Raw genomic sequence first — 20648 nt, forward strand, 5'->3', positions numbered from 1 at the left:
TCTCCCTTCCGATATTCTCTCTTAACTGATTTACTCTTCATCACTTAATGAGCTGCGTCGATTTTAGTCAGTCTTTGGACTCCCTACATTGCGCAGCACCATAGGTGGTCATTCCACCAGACTGTCCTACTGAGTGTGGGGTGTCTGGGATAGAATGGTAAATTTGGGACATGTTGAAGGGCGTTTGTTTGAGTCCCCGATCCCCACTCCTCCGATTTTGCTGCGCTGCCCGTTTCTCCGACCCCGAGACGGCACTCCTCTCTCCAACTGCAATCAAACACTCTATGCTAAATCTCAATCTCGCGTGCTTTCTTTTTAATCTTGTTGTCTCTCAGCCATCTAGCTTTCCAAAACCCTAACCCTAAAGCAATGTGTCCCCTCCCGGCGACAGAGCTCCGTCCGCTGGATCCATCCATATGGAGAGCCTGCGCCGGGAAATCCGTTCATATCCCCGCCGTTCATTCTAGGGTTTATTACTTTCCCCAAGGCCACGTCGAACAAGCCTCTTCCCCTCCCGTCCTCTCCCCTCTAGTCTTCTCCAAACCTTCTGTCCTCTGTCGTGTTGTCGCCGTTTGGTTCCTCGCGGATCAAGATACGGATGAGGTATTTGCCAAGATCAGGCTTGAGCCTGTTGGTCGATCTTGGGAGTCTGGGACTTTGGAACGTAGAAGGGTGGGGGGTGGTGATGATGACAAGGAAGATGAAGGGGAGGATAAGGTTATGTCGTTTGTCAAGATTCTGACCTCGAGCGACGCCAACAATGGCGGTGGTTTCTCGGTGCCGAGGTTTTGCGCGGACTATATATTCCCGCCCTTGAATTTTCAGGCAGATCCGCCTGTGCAGCATTTGTTGTTTACTGATCTTCGTGGTACGAAGTGGGATTTTCGCCACATTTATCGTGGCACGCCGAGGCGGCATTTGCTCACCACTGGTTGGAGCAAGTTTGTGAATGATAAAAAATTAGTAGCAGGAGATTCGGTGGTATTTATGAAGAGGAATTCGAACGGCGAACTGTTTATTGGGGTGAGGAGGGACGTGAGATGGAACAGGAATGGAGAGAGGTGGAGCTTTCGGAATGCACTGGCGGGTGCTGTGAAAGCGAAGGAGGTTGGGGGCATAGAGGGGTTCTCAAGGAGCAGCAGTGGTAGGGTTCGGGCGGAGGAAGTGGCGGAGGCTGCAGAATTGGCAGCGCGGGGCATGCCGTTCGAGGTTGTTTACTATCCACGGGTAGGGTCATCGGACTTTGTGGTGAAGGCGGAGGTGGTGGAGGAAGCGCTGAGTGTCTTCTGGACTGGAGGCATGAGGGTCAAAATGGCGATGGAGACTGAGGATTCATCCAAAACTTCATTGTTCCAAGGGACAGTTTCGTCTGCTACGGTTATGGATAATGGGCCTTGGAGGGGCTCCCCCTGGCGCATGCTTCAGGTATACTTTGTTCTGTTTTCCCTGGGTGGAATTTACCATCATCTTATTTGAGCAAGATGATAGGAATAATTGGATTGTTTTTGGTTGTTATTATTCTAAACGTTTAATAGGCGCTGTTGTGTGACTTGTGTCATGTGTGTAGATACGCTAGTTATACTTTTTGTTGGCTAATTAATTAACAAAAGATCGAGGTATAAATGCTAAAGTTCTGCAGTCTCCTGAAGCTCTTTAATCCTGCAATACGGTGACCTGGTGATCCATTGCAAGCCTCTAAAGGTGACTCCACTTTTCATGGTGCCCTTGATGGCTGGGGATTTGCTTCACAGATTCGATCCCTTCCCTGTATCTAGGAATATTTATATCGTCATCATCATCAAACCATCAGAGTTCTCCATCCTCCTAACGTTGTATTTTGTGTGGGGTGTGTGATAGTCATGCCAATAATATCAGGTATCATCAGTTTATGCCCTATGAGATCTCATGTAGTTCAGGTGTTTGAGAGGCCTGCAGGCATTTTCTGGTTCTGAAGCTTCAGATTCAGACACCTCTAGAGAATGTGTAGTTATGATGCCAAAACCAATACATAGATAGCCACAAAATCAATGCTTTAAAGATACAAATAACCAATTTTGACCCCAAATCATCCAAGCTGTATTGCCTTTATAGCTTCTGTGGAGGTAACAGATTTGGACCTCAGGAAAGATAAAAATTCTAGTGATGATACCTTTATGGCATCTTAAACCTAGTTTAGATTTTAAGTGGTCTAGATTATGGTCTAGGTTATCTAATCTTATTTTAACACTCATCATATTCCTGTGTGTCTCGATAAATAATTAGTAGATTACCCTTTGGCTTGGCCAGATGGCTTGTGGATGTGCAAGAATAATACGTGAATATATATTTTGATAAAAAGATGTAATGGTGGAGGTTTATAGCTTTTCTCCTTTGATGTTGCCATGGAGGTATGTTTATTAATTTTGAAGTCCTATATCATATCAACAGATATTTGATTACTAAGGCTTTTATATCAATCAAGCCTTTCTAGGAGATTAAGTGTGAGAGACAACACTTAGGAAACTTATTTCAATTGTTCGTGCCGTTGAAGTTGTTTGTAAAGTTTTAAAGTTAACTCTCATCAAAGTTTAATTTGTTCAATGACCAGAAGTAAACAAGCTGTCCCATGGTTTGTTGATAATGCATTATACATTGCATCATTTCTGATATGATTGTTCCTTTTTTTGGATAGATGGCTACGTGGCCTTCCTGTTGTTGTTCTTTTAGACAATGTTTGGACTTTGCATGGCCAACTAAATTGAGATTTTCAGATTCAAAGTAAGAGGAAATGTTTGTAGCCATTGTGTGTTGCATTTTTTGAAAAGCAGGTTTCTTGCTGTATTTTGCCCTTGCTTTTTTTTTTTTGGATTAACAGTTAAAAGCTTATAAGAAGTATATGGTTCTTTAATTCTAAAGCCAGACAAGGATTTATGTGCCAGTGTTTATCAAAACTGATGATTGTAAACACAAATTTGTTATAGATGTATGGATGATGTCAAAGTTGATGGAAAATTGTCGCCATGCATACTTTTGTGTCCCTTTTGTTGGCGCCTTTTAATATATTTGTTCTTTGCCTATCAAAAAAAGAAAAAAAAATTGATGGAAAAGTGTAGAAATTTATCAAAAGAATAATGGAGAAATGTTGCTCCTTGGTGAGCATATATGAAATGACATCCGTATTTTATTGTTCAAAATAAAAACTTAATAAATACCAATAGAATAGGGAAATACAATGCGATAATGAAAAGCATTTAAATTTACAAGTGAAATTTGGTACTTCAGTTTCTATCAAATAGGATTTCATTTATCCTTGAAATCTTCATCTCTGCCTTCTCCATGCTTCCTTAGTCAAAGGACTAAGGACCACTCCATGTGAGGATCTTTTGGACATGTGGCACATGAGCAATTACATTTCCTCTCTCTCTCTCTCTCTCTCCTTTTTCCTTTTATCTGGTTTTGGGGGGATAATGTGCACACAAAGCTCACTAGAAATGAGCTGCATAAGTTATATGGTTTTACTCTTGGATGCTTGGTAGTTTTATTGGCTATTTTTGGTCTGAGTGGTATATGTAAAACATTCACATGTTTTTGAGGTTCTAGCATTATTGCTTTCAGATTCTGAAGGTGAGTAAATTGTTGTTTGGCACTCCTGTGTATGTTCTGTGTTATTTGATGTGCCCTTTTTTGATTGGCACTGTTAATATCAGTTTTGTTTGCCTATCAAAAAACAATTAAAATAAAAAAAATTCTGAATAATAAACCAAATCCTTCATTTTTTAACCAAAGGATATCCTGTTGTTCTCTCCCTTTATAAGTTTGGAAGAAATACCGCAGAAATGTTCTATTATGAAATTTTAGAAAAAAATTTCACATGTTGCACAACGTACCAATATTTTGGAAGTTTGAACCGTGAAGAAGTTAGAATGAAATAAAATAAGGGTAGTGGCTGTTGTAATATTATATGACATATTGTTATATGTTATATTTGTTGGGTGTCACCTACGAAGTTCTGAAATTGTCAGTAAAGAAATTTAAACAAAATAATTATGATGGTGCATTTGTCACACACACAGACATGTGTCAAATGCACATAACAGATTTCTGTGTCCTGATACTGTCTGTTTCTTTCTTTCTTTTCTCTTTTCTTCTTCTCCTTTTTTTTTTTTTTTTTAAGAAAAAAATGGTTTGCTATATTAGACTTCCCATCTTGTGTTGTATCTTTGTTCATTGTGTGTGCTCTGTAGACTTGGAGTTACTTACAAGACACAAAAATTAGAAGCCTGATTGTAACCTTTTTCTCTGGTAGATGCTTTTCCCTTTTCTGTCGTTATTCCTGTTTTTAATTGTAGCATTTCTAATTTGAAGCAATTCTCATTCCTCTCTAGTCTCTCATTCCTCGATTAAAATCTGTTTCTGGAACAATATATGCTGGTGAATCATTATGAAGCAATGCGCCTTTTTTATATATATGTCATTAAGTAGCAATGTTACATTCTGTACTCTTCTTTAAGAATTGATTTTTTAAACTCGAAATAGAGCATTGGTGTTTGATTGTTTGTTTTCATTTTTATTTATTTTTAATAACTCTTTAACTCACATGTTAGATTTCCAGAGAGCAAGATTCCTTTGCAATAGATGTTACAATTCAGAGGATAAGCATGGGGGTGATGAGTTAAATTTTGCCAGGAGAAGGCATGTAGCAGTCTGCACAAGTGTAAAAAATTTGCATTTGGCTAGTTACCCACTCAGTTGAGGCATTATTGGTTTGCATCATAAACACCTTGTGCCAATGTGAGCCTGGTGTCTAATTGAACTATAGAAAGATACAATACATATCTTGAGGCTTGGCTCAAGTGGTAAGGGATTGTGGTGGAGTTGTGGGAGGTTCCAAGTTTGAGTGGGAAAAAAACCGAAATAAATATAATGACTTGTGCAAATAGGATAGCAGAGGAGGAGATTCATTTTCTGGTGGAAAATGTTGGGATTTGGGATTTAGCCTTTAGGGATGGTTGTAGCAACCATGATTAGTAGGACCTGCTGCCAACAAACTTTTTATTTTTATTTTGATAGGTAATAAAAAAAAAAAATAATGGCCCATGCAGGTCTCACCAACATACTATGTCTTGTCTAATTTCAATCAAAAACAGAAGAGATTTGACTGTTAAAGCACATTGTTGATGTTTTGCAGGTGCTACATGATTAACTTGGCAATTTATAAGACTTTAGCATTTTTCCCCCCTTTACAGTTGTGAAATTGTGGTGGAATATAAATCTGTATATAGTTTGTTTTAAAGCTGTAAGAAGTATTACGATGAAAATTTGATACCATTTCCTATATATCCTACTTCTGTTCCCTTGTTTCTCCCTAATTGTCTGACCTGAAGGTTTGCTTGTTCTTGATCTCTATGTCAAGGTTACATGGGATGAACCTGAAGTTCTGCAGAATGTGATGAGAGTGAGTCCTTGGCAAGTTGAATTGGTTATGCCCACACCACCATTTCATACTGCACCACCCCCAGCAAAGAGATTCAGAATTGCTCAAAGTCCAGAGCTACCTAGTGATGGAGAGGGAGAAATCTTCTTTCCTATGGCTGATACAGTGATGGGAATCTTGAACCCCTCATTGTTGAATCATAACACTTTTCCTGCTGGCATGCAGGGAGCCAGGCAAGTTTCTTTCTATGTATCCAGTTTATCTAACTTAACAAGCGAAAATACCCATCAGATGTGCACCATCAATTCACTGGATGACATGGCAACAAAGTTGAACACTGTGTCTACTGAGCTGAACATAGGCAGTTCACTGTCTGACAACTTATCACCAGATAGTCAGGGCAGTGTGCATTTCTTTGGTACCAAACCTGTTGGAAATCAGGACGGCAACTCCTCAACAAAAGTTGGTATTCATTCATTTCAGTTGTTTGGCAAGGTCATTCATATAAAGCAGCCTGTTGAAGGTAATTGCAGCGCTGATGGTTGCACAGAAGATGGTAGTAAAAAAATACAATGAAGCTAACTGTGTCAACAACTCACTAGATCTTTCTTTGACGTACTCTTATACAAAGCTGCTTGATGGGTTTGATGTCCACCAAATATCCTCATCTTTTCAAGTGGATGTGTCTATTTTATGCAGATAAGAAGCTGTACAGGTATGCTTGCCTCTTACTAGGTTTTACTGAATTTGTGGATCTTAATGTTAGTTTACTTTCAAAATTAAATAACTTGTTTGTAACTTGTTCACTTTTTAAATTTTGAAAAAATACTTTTAGGATTGAATTTAGTTGTCATCAGAATTGCCTTTGGTCAAACCCAGTGAAGTTTTCTCAAGTTGAGACATATTCCAATTGACATGTAAATGAAAAAATTCAATTAAATCAAATTAATCAATAGGGCTGCAACTTGGGCAGGTGGGGTCCAGTTTGCGAGCACATGATTGTCCATATATACTAAATTTGCCAATCAAAAAGAGTTACACATAGTACACAGGAAGTTACATGTGGTCTCGTGGGTCTCTTGAAGAGGATGGTGTTCACATTGGCTCCCCATCCTTGGTAGATTTCATTGAGTGGTTGAACACTAAGTATTAGTTAGGGATTTTAATCATTGATTGTTTCTTTTTCTTTCTTAGATTTATAATTCCTTACTATGTGTGCCTACTTTTAATTGACATGTATAATATATTATCATTTGCTTGTCAAAAAATTATCGGGCAGTAGCATGTTAGCATGATTTTTGAAAATGCAGCAAAGGGACAGGGCATGTGGACATGGATACATGAGCATCCGGACTTCCACATATGTCCACATTTGCACACTCATGCATCCACATCTATTCACTCATGCTCGTTTTGCCGCCTTTGAGGAACTTTAAACAACCTTTGGGCTTCTTAATGAAAATAGTCCGGCTTTAAGACATTGTAACCAGTAATTTGAGTGATTCTCAAGTGTAAAAAGGTCTCAGTTAAGTCTTTAAAAATTTTAGGAAACTTAAAATATTTCTATGTAAAAATTGAGGCTCATGGTGGTCTCTTAAACCAGGTAAGATATTATGATCTTTATGTGATGCACCTTTACTTCACTTACCAGCAAAGAGATTAAAAATATACCATAACTAATGTCTTTAGAAAAGTCTTCGTACTAAAAATCATTTCCTTATTGAATAGTATTTTGTTTTGCTTCTTAGAGATATGTGAGACACTTAAGTTTTGTCGCATATGGATTTATATGATCCATTTGAGTTGATGCATTTAGATTATAAAACCATTAATGCTGCTTTAGAATTCAAATTGGAATTTGCTTCCAAAATCTCACACTGTAGAGATGATGATAAAGTCTGAGGATTCAATACCCAATCTTCATTGAGATGAATTCTTCTACAAACTTCAAAAATCATGAAGACTTGATGACATACCCTAGACTTCTTCCTTAGAAAAAAGAAAAAGTTCTCCCTCAATCTCTCTCATAAATGCCCTGGTGAACTCTCTCCCTTGCATCCATCTAAAAAGTTTCTAGAATGATCTCCAAGAGCCTATTTATAAGCAAATCCTGTGAATTTACACATGCACACATGTGGCCTCCCTGTCCACATGTGAGCCAGGGCAGAACTGAAAGTGATTTTACTGCAATGCTTTCAGCATGTTATGACCTTTTGTTCACTTGTGTGAACCTAGATGGATTCCTGACCCCTTCTCACACTAAAATAACCATCTTTTGCCCAGACATGAATCCTAAATTCACCGAACATGCAGCAGACTTTGACACTATTGATAGGGACTCAAAGGACACCTAAAATACATTCTATACTCATGTATAAGGGTTTTGTGCAAGTTTGGATTAAAATTGACGTCAACCTGGCTGTTACCTTTGATATGAAGTTGTGTGTTTAAATCATAATGAAGAACTACATCAACCTTGAACCCATCAACTTGATACCTCTGATCATAGGAACTCAAATGGAAAAATCTAAGCTAATGTTTACAAATGAAATCATCATGAAGTTGCCAACTTAAAATAATAGATTTACAAAATTTTGTTATGATTTTGGAAATTTTAGCTCATAATTTAAATTATGATTCATCTTTGCATGATATGCTTTTAAGAGGAAGAGATTCTATCGGACTATCTCAGCTCATGAGCCCTGATCTAGACCTTTCGGTTGGCCACATTTAATCCTCTTCCATTTCCTTAGTCCAACTGCTCAATATATTTATTTAATTTTTTCGCTGACCTTAAATTTGATATCCATAGATATGCTGTATTCAGTTGTTTATTCTCTGTGGGTATTTAGCTTGGAAAATTCATGCCAAAGTGTCACCCTTTATGAAAAACTCTTATCTACCGTTGTGATAATAGAGTGGACTGAAAGTTATGTAAACATTATTTTGATGAACTCCTATTTTACACCCTGTTGCATTTTATGATTAAAAAATACTAGGCAGACCAAGGCCATGGATAGATTAACAAGTTCCAAGCATCTTTTAGGTTGCTGTAGAAACATCTGAGAGTTGTGGGAACTATAAATCATTGGTGTTAATAGCCTATCCCAGTCACAACTGGTATTGGGATCTACACTTCTGGTGTTTGCATCATAATCAAACTGTGCAATGACAGGAACTAAATACTTGTAAGAAGATTTTGGGTTAATTTTGGTTTGGTGGGAGATTTATTTTGGAACCTTGTCTTCGATTCGAATCAGGAAACCTGTGTTCCTTTTACTTTTGTGTACTGAGAATTAATATTGAATTTTATGTTTCCGCCCTCTCAACCTGTCTGACATTCTCTACTCCCTTTTTTCTGTAGTGCTAGAGGCAGGAAGCTGACTCAATCTATTTTGACTTCTGCAGGAAGTAGTGTCTATGCTAGTTTACTTTAGTTTGCTGTTCACTATGCTAGTTTACTTTAGTTTGCTGTCTAGGAGTTTCAAATTTGCTGTAAAGCCATTCTGATGACACTAATGCAGGGAAATATATTGTTCCACCACTAGTAGATCTAATTGTTTATTCAGAACTTGAACATGTTTTATTCTTGAGAACCAAGTCCATGCTTCACTTACGGTGAGATCCCCACAACAGTAGATCGATTTGAATTTTCACTTATCTTCACTTAGGTGTTTGTGTTTTTGAACTTTTTATTGAAAATAACTTGTTTTAAGATTTAAGATAATTAGTCTTTTTTGCTTTTTATTAATTTAATATTTTTTTTAAAAAAATTACTATATAGAAAAAACTATAAAATTTAGTTTTGTTTTCTTAATATTAAAAATTGCTATAATTTTTATGTACAAAAAGCAAAAAATTGTGTTGTGTTGTTAATATTTGTTTCAAAATTTAATAATTTTTATGAAATAAAAATATATTTTTTAAAAAAATTAAAAATTTTAAAAAATATTTTCAAGTACATAACATGTCTAAACAAGCCCATATGATATTTGATGCAATTTTTATTTCCTCAAAATATTCATATTAAAAAGGGAAAATGAGAATGATATCAGAAATCCGTTGCACTATTTGAAGGTAGGACGATTAAATTACCTCTAATTTGGAAGTCGGTGAGAGAATTAATAAAACAGAAAAGTAAAGTAAATCTCACTCAATACATATGTAAATATAATTAAAAAAATAAAAAATAGATAATAAAAATCACTAAATAAAATAATATTAAATATATTTTTGTTGGTATTAATGGATATTTTACCTCTAATATTCAAAATTTCAATTAATTTGAAAACTAAAAAGAAAAATTATGGAAATTTAGAACTTCTTAAAAGGTTATAACACTTGACCAACAAAAAAAATAATTCACCACCAGTCTAAATTGTCTAATAATAACAAATGACAATTACCCAATAAGAAGGTAAGAAAATAGTCCGAGTAGACACGAATGGTGTCCACCGTGTAAAAGCACCTGCAAGCCCGGTTACACCGTATTAGGTAAATATATATATATATATATATATATATATATATATATATATATATATCAAAATGCATTTTCTGGTAGTTTTAAAAATACGTTAAAAAGTTTAAATTTGAAAACTATTAATAAGAATGACAATGAAACCAGTTTTTTTCCGAATATCCCTCTAGCTTACTTATGATGGGATGAGTTTGAAATTAAAATAAACGAATTGATGATGAGTTTAAGAAATCTAAAACACGTTTAGGACATATTTATATATTATCTTGTCCCTTCCAATCCTAACTATATGTAAAATTAATTTAATTTAATTTTTATTTAAAATTTTTAAATATATATAATAATAATAAAATAAATTTAAAATAAGTTATAAAAATTATAATATTTTAATTATTTATAAATTATATTTATTTAATGTAATTAAAACAAATTTAAATAATTTTTTTAAAAGAATCAATTTTTTTTTCAAAAAATAGTTAAACTAGACAAACAAAATTGGACTGAGGTTGATCTGTCCGGAATGGGCTTGTTGTGATCCCTAACTATTCCATTAATTTCTATGTGCTTAATTAAGAGTAGAATAAAATATTAATGGATAAAGCAGCTACATTTGATAGAGTTTTAGGCTACAAATTTGGGATATCATATGCTCAAGGTTAGTTTATCAGGAATGTTGAAGTACTGCTCGCTGGGTTCTCTAATTGCCTTGTGAATTTGTGCAGCAAATTTTTGTACATTAGGGGCTTTGTCTTAAGCTCTAGTAACGGCTTCAATGTAGAAACCATGGGCGCATGAAACCCAAAAGTCCACTTGAAACCCTAAATCAACGTCAAACTCAATCAAGGAAATTGGCTTCCTAAGCAATGATTTCGATTGAGCCATCGGTAAAATATACGCTTTTAATAGTTTGGTAAATCCTTTTAAATAGTTAACTCAATTAAAGATGTGTTTGGTGATGATTTTAGAAATTATTTTTAAATATTTTTTAAAATCATTATTTAACAATGTCGGAAGTTGAAATGGATTTTTTTTCCCTTTTTCCCTATTATTTATTTTCTAATAAGATTAAAATTATGAGTCAAAAGGGCAAATCGGTCTGATAAAAAAATTGGGCCATTCAGCAGTAATTATGACATTGGATGAACCTCCACTCATCTTCACCCCAAAAACTAATTCATGAGCAAAGACAGTAAAAAGTGACTTTGATGGATTATGGTGGGTCCTACGATTCAGGGAGATTCGATTAATAACTGGAACATCCGAATTGGGAGCAGCAGGCAAGAGAGGGCAGATAAAATCCGAGAATTGAGGGTGGAGTGATGCATTAACCAACATACTGTTGTTAGGACAAGGAAGAAAGTGCAGAAGGATGGCCTTTCCTCTCTCTAACCACCTCCTCTTCACCCCAAAACCCTCTAAAACCCTAGCTCTTCATCCTCCTCATCCCTCTAAACCCATTCTAGGGTTTCGTCTCTCTACTTCCTCTCCAATTCTCAGACGTTCCTTCAAGCCTTTTCTCGCTCTCCAAGATTCTACTCCCTATGTACGTTTCTCTTGCCCTATTTTTGCTTCACTTGTCAAAACCATTCAAATGTTTTATTTTGATTTTTGTGTTGATTATTCTACTAAAGATATGGAGTTTCTATCTAATTTTCCTCTTTCGTTCTTCCTTTCCTTTTTCTTTTTTTTTTTTTAAATATTTTTGTCTACATATATTTGATTTCATTTCTAAGTTCTTCTGAAATTTGACATGGCTAACACTTTGCTTCAGCCATTTCTTATAGTAAATACAGCATTGAAGTTTCATGCTTGATTTAAGATTTCAATCACTTGTTATACAAATCAGATTTGTAGTTAGCAACTGAACCGTAATGCACCTAATTTAGGGTAAATTTCCTACTTTCTGGTCAGTGTTACTAATGCTGGTATTTCTGGTTGTTACATTGAAATGTTCAGTGGGATTGCCTAGTAATTTCAATAATTCTCTGTAAAACTATGTAAAATAACTGGGGGAAAAGTGAGGAGGAGAATAAAAGGGTATGTTTGGCAACGTATTTTGAAACACTTCTCAATTTGTTTCAGGAAAAAAATTGTGTTTGAGAACCCAAATATGCCAAATTCTGTTTGGCAACTCATTTTCTCAGCTTATTGTCCAAAAAGGTACCATACTCAAATGTATAATTTAAAATTTTCATAAGTGTTCTCCATACTTTCAATTGTTGTTCAGCATAATTCACAAGAGAAAAATGAAAACACCTCAAATTTGTTCTAAAAATCAACTTACTTTTAGAAAAAATTCCCAAAATTCTGCCAAAAGTTGGTGAATGTGTTTTTTAAATTAGAAAACTGTGCACTACTCTAAAGAAGAGAAACCTATTTTCAAGAGTAGTTCCCAAATAGGACCAAAGTTTCTTGCAATTCATTTCCCCTGAAGTGATATGTAAAATCTTGTCAATAATGATCCTGGATAATCCTTGACATATCACCTGATGATTGTGATAATGTTTTTGTTCCTTGACATTTTCATTTTCCTGACAATGAGATTTTGACTCTTGGCCAATGAAAGTGAGTATTGACAGGTAACAAGGTTGCATTTGGGCTTTGTACTTGACAAGCCCAAAATATTGACTGTGTACACATTTGAGGAGCTACACATGATTGACAGTATATACACATTCTGGCACATTTGCAGATTTCATAAAATTGATACACAAAAACACTTAGTGACCTTATCATCATCTGAATTTTGAAATGGTTATATGATTTTGTACACATCAAGGCACCAACTTATAACATGGATAAGACGAAATATATATGTTGTATTATTTGAATTTATAAATACATATTACATGCCTAACGGTGAATTGGTCCTATTTTGGGTGCTATAACCGTAAAGAAGTATTTCTGCTCTCTTGAATCCCTGCTGGTTCCAAGAAAATGTTTTTTTTTTCTTTTCTTATCATTAACATGCTTTGAAAATTTACTGGATAATTCCTTACCTTTCCAAGGATGAGTATAACTGTAGAAGAACTGAAGCATAAATATTCCCTGAAGTGTCTAATTTTCATAGCTTAGAAATTTGTTTACATAGATGAAAATTGAAATATTTATATTACTATTAGTCCTTTATAGTTGATATTTTTCATTTCTAATTGAATTTTCTTAGACAAACAATGAAGAGGAGGGTAGTCGGTATGATGTTAAAACATCAAAAAGTGAAGCAGATCAGAAACCTCTGTCTGTTTTGAAGTCGCTTATTAAAGCATACAAAGATGCTGTTTTAGATGGAGATGAAAAGGCTGTATCTGAAATTGAAGCAATGATAGACACGATTGAAAGTGAGAAGGCTGAATTGGCACAGAAAGTTTCTGCTTTATCAGCAGAAATAACAGCTGGGAAGGAGAAATATATTCGTTTACAAGCAGATTTTGATAATTTTAGGAAAAGATCAGAGAAGGAAAGGCTTACAGTAAGAACTGATGCTCAGGGAGAAGTAGTTGAGAGCCTTTTGCCCATGATTGACAATTTTGAGAGAGCCAAACAACAAATCAAACCTGAAACTGAAAAGGAGAAAAAAATTGATACAAGCTATCAGGGTATATACAAGCAATTTGTGGAGATCATGAGGAGTTTTCATGTGGCTGCTGTAGCAACAGTGGGAAAGCCATTTGATCCTGCAGTAAGTGGAACCTTTTGAAACTTGCTTCAGTTTTGCATTTTCTTTCTTTTTTTTTTTTAGTTTTTTTTTTCTTTTTTTGTAATTTCATTGTTCTTGTTTTTTCTCCATTGTGATATAATTTAAGATTTGGAAATCTTGAGAAACTTTTCAAGGATAATGCTAAAAGGATATATTGTGTATGCTCACCATTGTTGTTTTTAGCTTTGGAATCTAATGTGGAAAATTTGTGTCATATAAAATTTTATTGTCAAAGTTATAGCTTTAACAATGCATCATGATCCTGGCTCAGTTGGCAAGTGGGTTTGGGTTGGAATAATGATGTTGTAGATGCCATGTTTAAATGGAAAGGGTTATCTATCAAAAAAAGGAAAAAGCTTGGGATGCAGGAAGAGGAAAAGAAATGGGAGGAGAGGGGGGTTTGGTGGTTTTGGTTTGTTGCGTTAACTTGTTTGGGTTTGGAAAATGTTGATTCTAAATAAGTTAGTATGGAACTAAGGAGTAAGGAATTGAAGTATCTAGAAGAAGTTTGAGGTAGAAACATGTGGTAGAAAAATTAGTGAAATTATTAAATATTTTGGTGAAAATTCTTACTTTTTTTTTTAACTAACATTTTTTGGTATTTACATAGATTCATAGTTGGTATGTTACATATGATTGTGTAAAATTTGACAATTTTTATTTTTTAAATTGTTTTTAAATATCTTATTGCAATTGTTTAATTCTATATACCATACATAAAAAAGATATTTTTCATTAAGTGCTTGATTGCTTGATTATAATGAGCTTTCACACTAATAGTTCAAAATGCAGTTTTTTTCAAAGAAAGTGATGATTAATTATAGTATGTAAATGCATTGTTGATTAATATTTGTATATTTGAATTTATTATTCATTTTAACATTTTATTTCATGTTATTAGTAAATACAATGCCCCTCAGATGATTTCCTGGTTCACCTTCCTACCTTAGTTACCCACTTTTATGTAGTTCATGAATAAGTCAGATTTGCTTCCTGATCAATTGAATCAAAGGCACAATGTTGTTTTAGTTGGAATAGGTCAAGATGGGGTGGGCTCAATAAAAAGTGGGAGAGAGGGTGGCATTTGTGATGAGTAACATTGGATGAATAACAAGTTGTAACTTGTGGGCATTGTGCATTTTCCCTTTGGTCTCTTGGCTGTATAATTTGTCTCAATTATTTTTGTGGACTTTTGGCCTGGTTAAATGCTTGTGTAAGTGTTTTTGTTTTGTGGAAGAGTATCTCGTCCTTCATTATACTTACTGATTCATGTCAATGAATTCACAAGTAGTGACTAAGGCTTGTCTTTTGGTGTGTCATTTAACTTCATCCTTTGGCTTGTGTGTTGTGATGTAGCTGCATGAGGCCATTGCCCGTGAGGAGTCTCAAGAATTCAAGGAAGGGATTATAATTCAAGAAATTCGCCGGGGCTTCCTCCTTGGTGATCGACTTCTAAGACCAGCAATGGTTAAAGTCTCCACAGGCCCTGGTAGGAAGAAAACTTGTACTGTTGCTGATAAATCTACAGGCCAACCTGCAACAGCTGCTGGAGTAGATGAACGATAGTTCAGTTGCACAAACATGAGTTGACATTTTCAAGTGAGAATTTTCACTTGCGGTGGCCACCCTGGTATCCATTTCCTATTGAAGTTTTTGTTCAATATTTTCTTTCATTTTCTACACAGACAAGCACAATCCCTCAGGCAAATTTACTTCTGCCTTGCATTCAACTACTACATATACTGTTGTTTCCATTGTAGGAAAAAAAACGAAACTGGAAGACAACAACTCAATTTAACTGCTCTGGTTTATTTGTCCCGCGGTTGGGAAAGAATGGGCGATCATTTTCGAGGAATAAAATTGAAAAAAAAGAAATTCCTTTATTCTCTATTCTCTAATAGATGATATGCATCGTATATAATAACTTTTATATTATATCAGAACCCTGTGACAGTAAGGCCATGGATATGGAAAACATCTTTAGTGTGCTTCCACATATTTTTCCTTTTTGTTTTTTAATTTTTAAAAATAGAATTTTAAAATATTTCGATTGAAAAGAAAAAGAAAAACTTTTTTCCTTTTGTACTTTCATCATATTATCACTTGTTTATTGAGCTTGTGATGATCGGATTATTAAATGCAAAATTTTCATTGTATGTAATTAAGGTTTGAGTTAAATACATTTAATCATTATTAATTTGAAATTTTGTGGATGAAATTTCAAATTTGATTCGGTATTCAAAGGAAAATTTTAAATTAATGAATGTCTTTATTAATATATAAAATTTCTGTTTTTTTATTTTTAAATATTTTAAAAATGGGCCTTTTTGACAAAATGGTTAAAAAATTTGATGATAGATGGGTGATTCAAAAAAATTCGTGGATTTTTTGCTCGAGCTCCTCCCACACATGCATACGATCACTAGTGATTTTTTCATTGAAATTTTGGCCTATCACCAAAGTATCGACGATATTTTATCGATTTCTTTGATCTATAGGTGATTTTTTACCCGATTATTAATTGGGATCGATTTCATTTGTATCCCAATTTTTTAATCCTTGGTTACATGACATTATCTTAATCTCTCACTTTTTTTTATAAAGAGAAAAAGGAAAATTTTGTTTTAGAAAAGAAAAAAAAATCTAACAAATTTTTTTATATTCATATACAAAATGTAATGACTCACTTTTAACCGTGTAGATATTGTCCACTTTGAACCTAAGGAGGCCCTCACGGCTTTTAAACGCGTCTACTTGGCTTAGAAGAGCCTCTACATATATAGTGTTAGAACTTTCTCTCATATTCGATGTGGGACATCACAAACACCCCCTTATACAGACACAACGTCCTCATTGTGTCTCATGAGATTGCGGGGCCAAACAGATGAACACCCTTACGGGGCTAAACAAATCTCCACATCGAGGTTGGAACCTGTCTCTGATACCATTTGTAACGACCTATTCCCAATTGTGTAGATATTGTCCACTTTGGACCCAAAGGGGCCCTCACGGTTTTAAAACGCGTCTACTTGGTTAAGAAGAGTCTCTACATATATAACACCAGTAACTTTCTCTCGTATTCGATGTGGGACATCACAAATGGAGTTGCCTATAATAATAGCTTTCAAGCTAGCATTGGGATGACACCTTTTGAGGCGTTATATGGTAGAAGATGTTGATCTCCTGTTTGTTGGGATGATGTTGGAGAGAAGAAACTTTTGGGGCCTAAACTTGTGCAGTTGACTGTTGAAAAGGTTTCTTTAATTAAAGAAAGATTGAAAGCAACACAAAGTAGACAAAAGAGTTATACTTATAATCGTATACGATATTTAGAGTTCGAGGTGGGTAATCATGTTTTCTTGAAAGTTTCACCTATGAAGTTTAGAATGAGATTTGGAAGAAAATGGAAACTCAGTCCTTGTTTTGTGGGACCATTTGAGGTATTAGAAAGAGTAGGCACTTTGGCTTATAAAGTGACCTTGCCCCCAAGTCTATCTAAGATTTATAATGTATTCCATGTTTCGACTTTGAGGAAATATATTTATGATCCCTCTCATGTTGTGGAGTTGAAGCCTATTCAAATTTCTGAGGACTTGACCTATGAAGAGGTGCCTGTTCAGATTGTGGATGTGATGGACAAGATATTACGTCATGCTGTTGTCAAGTTAGTAAAAATCCAATGGAGCAATCACAGTATTCGAGAAGCCACTTGGGAATTAGAAGAGAAGATGAGAGAAAAACACCTACATCTTTTTCAAGACCTATGTCAAGTTTAGAGAAGTAAACTTTTTTTAAGGAGGAGAGGATGTAACACCCCAAAATTTAATATAGGGGCAAACTAGTAATTTATAAAGTAATTAAGTAATTAATTAAATTCATTAAGGGCGAAAGAGTCCTTTTACAATTAAAAATCCTAGGTATAAATTGGACTTTTCCTCTTGTTTTCTTCATTCAGAAAACCCTATCAACCAGAAGTAGAGAATTGGAGATCGTAAGGCTCAAGGATTAGAAATTCAAAGTTGAAGTTCAGGTTTTTTTTTCAAGTAAGATTCTAACCCTAAATTAATATATTATATTCATTAGTTAGTTCTGAACATGTCAGTTATTCTTTGAAAAAAAATTAATTTAGATTAGGGTTAGTTTTTTTTATTTTATTCGTTTTAATATCAAAATATTGGAAATTTAGTATTATTGGTGGTTTCATTGTTAGAAATTGGGAAATCTTAAGTTTTTGAAAAAAAAAAAAATGATTCTCTGAAATATTTCGATTTAAGATAGGGTTAACATATATAAAACTTTTAGATCAAAATATTGAAATTAGGAATATAGATTGTTCTATTGTTGAAAATAGGGAAATTAAAAAATTCTTAGATAAATAGACCTAAGTAATGATTTTTTTAAATAAATAAATAAATAAATGAGTAAATAAATATATTGTTTTACGTGGCTTAAGGGATTAGAAAATATTAGGAAAAAAAAATGCATGTTTGTGAAAGATGGAGAATGGTGAAAAGAAAAAACATATATAGTAATATTAATAATAAATGAAGATGTGTTCACATGGTGTTTGGTGGTTAATATACATACTGATTATGTTTAGTGGAAAAAAAAAAACTGAAAGTGAGAATAAAAGCTATCAATATTATTATATTAATGATGAGTGTAAGTTAATAAGTAGAATAAAATTTAATTAGTAGAATAATTTGTAGTTTAATTAAATTATGTTGTATCCTAAGAAATAAATTGAAAATAAAATTTAAATTTTATATGAATTAGAAATTTATTAATTTTTCTAAAATAGGAATAGATTAAATTATCTTTCATAATTAAAAACATTAATTTGAATACCTAAAATTTTAGAATTGTCAAACCTATAATTTTAGATAAATAGTAATTGTTATCTCTCTTATACTTTGTTGGATAAATAGTAGATTTTCCATAATTATTTTTCTTCCAAGTTTTTGAGGACTTCTTTTGAGGTAAGGGAAATTAATGCAATTGTTTTTTTTTAGAAACAATTTTTTATATACATCATTTGGAAACATTTTGAGTTATTATTTGTTTTATGCATGAATCAAATATGTTTTGCATGAAAAGTATGTTAGAACCTTACATTTTGTTTACAACAGAGAAATGTGGAGATATTATGTTTTGCAAATTTGAATAATTGAAATAGGTGTTTGACTCTGGTTTGTTTGACCATTGGCAACGGGATATAATAGTTGACTTTTGACTTTTTGGTTCTAGTCAATGAGATATAATAGTTGACCTTTACATTTCTTGGTGGGGAATGCAATTGATTTGGACCCTAGTCTCTAGGGGTTTGGTTAGAGGTTACTAGTACTAATAGTGTTTGGTTCCGTCCACCTTAAAGGAACAATTTGAGGCTAGCCACCTATTTGAAAAGTCCCACCTAACTGGGAATCATTTGATGTTTGATGACCAGAGTAAATAAATGATTTGAATGTTTTGACTGAATTTGATATGAAAATGTTTAAATCAGAAATGAAAGTGTACAATTAAAAGTTTTGAATGTATTAGCAAAACTAACTCAAAGGTTTATGAAAATAATTAATTATAATATCTCATATTTTGCAAGTGAACTTGAAATATTTAATCCATGGACTGTATTAATGTTCCTTATTGGGCTTTGAGCTCATTCCCTTTTGTTAATAATTTTTCAGGTACCTTTAGTTTGGGCGAAGAGTGATGGCTAGGTTGGGGAATGGTCATTATTAGGATTTTGCTTAGAATGTTAATTTTGGACATTGTTAGCTTATAAGTTTATGTTCATTTGAATTATTTGGTTTTTGGAAGCTATTTAGATATTGAACTTTAAAAAAAAAATTTGATAGTTTGAAGTTGAGATTTGGAGATTATGAAAGTTTTTGTTAGCACTTGAATTGTTTAAGTTTGCAATCTATTTGGAAAATGGATTTTGGTTGATGAATGCTTAGTTTTAAAGTTAAGTTTTGAAGATTTTAGAATTTTGTTCCGTTACTCTAAACAGGTATTTGGTAATTAGTAACTTCCAGTTACAAGATAATTGTTTGGATCAGGTTATACTTTAAGCCTTCGAGTTTGAGGTGTGAAATGACTGTCATGCCCTTGGAGTGGGTCGTGGGGCGTGATAGAGTGATATCAAAGCACTAGGTTATGATCTTGTTAGGAATTTGAATTGGTTTAGATTGATGATAGATGAGTGATGCATTAGTTTAAGTTTTGGTTTCGTTTAATATAAGTTATAATGTTTAGAGGTTGTCTTATGATGATTGGTTATAGAAAAATGTCAATTGACTTAGTACTCCTTAACCTTCAAGATTTTGGTGATAGATTTGTTAGCTTCCTACTATGTCTATGTTGATTGTTTTAGGAAAAGTATAATTTTCCACATTTCTGGTAAGCTTGAGTTCAATTTTGAGGGGAAGCATGTGGATAGACCATTCCGTATGATCTCAGCCTTACCAGTTAATTCTTTGCTTAGAAAGGGTTGTCAAGGCTTTTTGGCTCATGTAGTGAGTAATGAAAGTAATTTAAAGTTGGAAGACATACCCGTTGTAAGGGATGTTTCTGATGTTTTTCCAAACGATTTGCCTGGCTTGCCACCAGAAAGAGAGGTGGAATTTACCATTGACTTGGTACCAGAAACAACTCTTATCTCTAAGACTCCATACAGGATGACACCTGTAGAACTTAAAGAGTTGAAGGTTCAACGTTAGGAGTTGTTAGATAAGGGTTTTATTAGACCTAGTGTTTCACTTTGGGGAGCTCATGTTTTATTTGTGAAGAAGAATGATGGATCAATGAGGCTTTGCATTGATTATAGAGAGTTGAATAAAGTGATTGTGAGGAATAAGTATCATCTTCCTCGAATTGACAATTTGTTTGATCGACTTCAGGGTGTTTGTGTATTTTCTAAGATTGATCTTTGGTCTGGATATCATCGGTCGAGGGTCAAAGGTGAGGATGTACCTAAAACTACTTTTCGAACTAGGTATGAGCACTATGAGTTTTTGGTTATGCCTTTTGGTTTGACTAATGCACTTGTTGCCCAAGAC

The 20648-nt window shown here is 34.0% G+C and overlaps 2 protein-coding genes across 2 annotated transcripts; both read left to right on the forward strand.

Annotated features, from left to right (window-relative positions):
- Positions 1 to 8992, forward strand: LOC117907060 (auxin response factor 17). The gene is given in 4 exon segments (XM_034820420.1): positions 1 to 1425; positions 5393 to 5967; positions 5969 to 6128; positions 8778 to 8992. Coding segments are annotated over 3 exon segments (1779 nt in total). The 5' UTR covers positions 1 to 369; the 3' UTR covers positions 6117 to 6128; positions 8778 to 8992.
- A 2164-nt stretch (positions 8993 to 11156) lies between these two features.
- Positions 11157 to 15480, forward strand: LOC117905971 (protein GrpE). The gene is made up of 3 exons (XM_034818872.1): positions 11157 to 11436; positions 13060 to 13572; positions 14947 to 15480. Exons 1-3 carry the CDS (start codon positions 11263 to 11265, stop codon positions 15154 to 15156), a joined length of 897 nt encoding a protein of 298 aa, XP_034674763.1. The 5' UTR covers positions 11157 to 11262; the 3' UTR covers positions 15157 to 15480.
- The last annotated feature ends 5168 nt before the right edge of the window (positions 15481 to 20648 follow it).

The sequence above is a fragment of the Vitis riparia genome, chromosome 18, assembly GCF_004353265.1.
Source record: "Vitis riparia cultivar Riparia Gloire de Montpellier isolate 1030 chromosome 18, EGFV_Vit.rip_1.0, whole genome shotgun sequence".
Classification (NCBI taxonomy): Eukaryota; Viridiplantae; Streptophyta; class Magnoliopsida; order Vitales; family Vitaceae; genus Vitis; species Vitis riparia.

Excerpts from the sequence above, each read along its gene's own strand:
- LOC117905971 (XM_034818872.1), top strand. The coding sequence starts at position 11,263 with ATGGCCTTTCCTCTCTCTAACCACCTCCTCTTCACCCCAAAACCCTCT. Across the intron at positions 11,437-13,059 it reads TCCAAGATTCTACTCCCTAT|ACAAACAATGAAGAGGAGGG; the intron begins GTACGTTTCTCT and ends GAATTTTCTTAG. Across the intron at positions 13,573-14,946 it reads GAAAGCCATTTGATCCTGCA|CTGCATGAGGCCATTGCCCG; the intron begins GTAAGTGGAACC and ends GTTGTGATGTAG.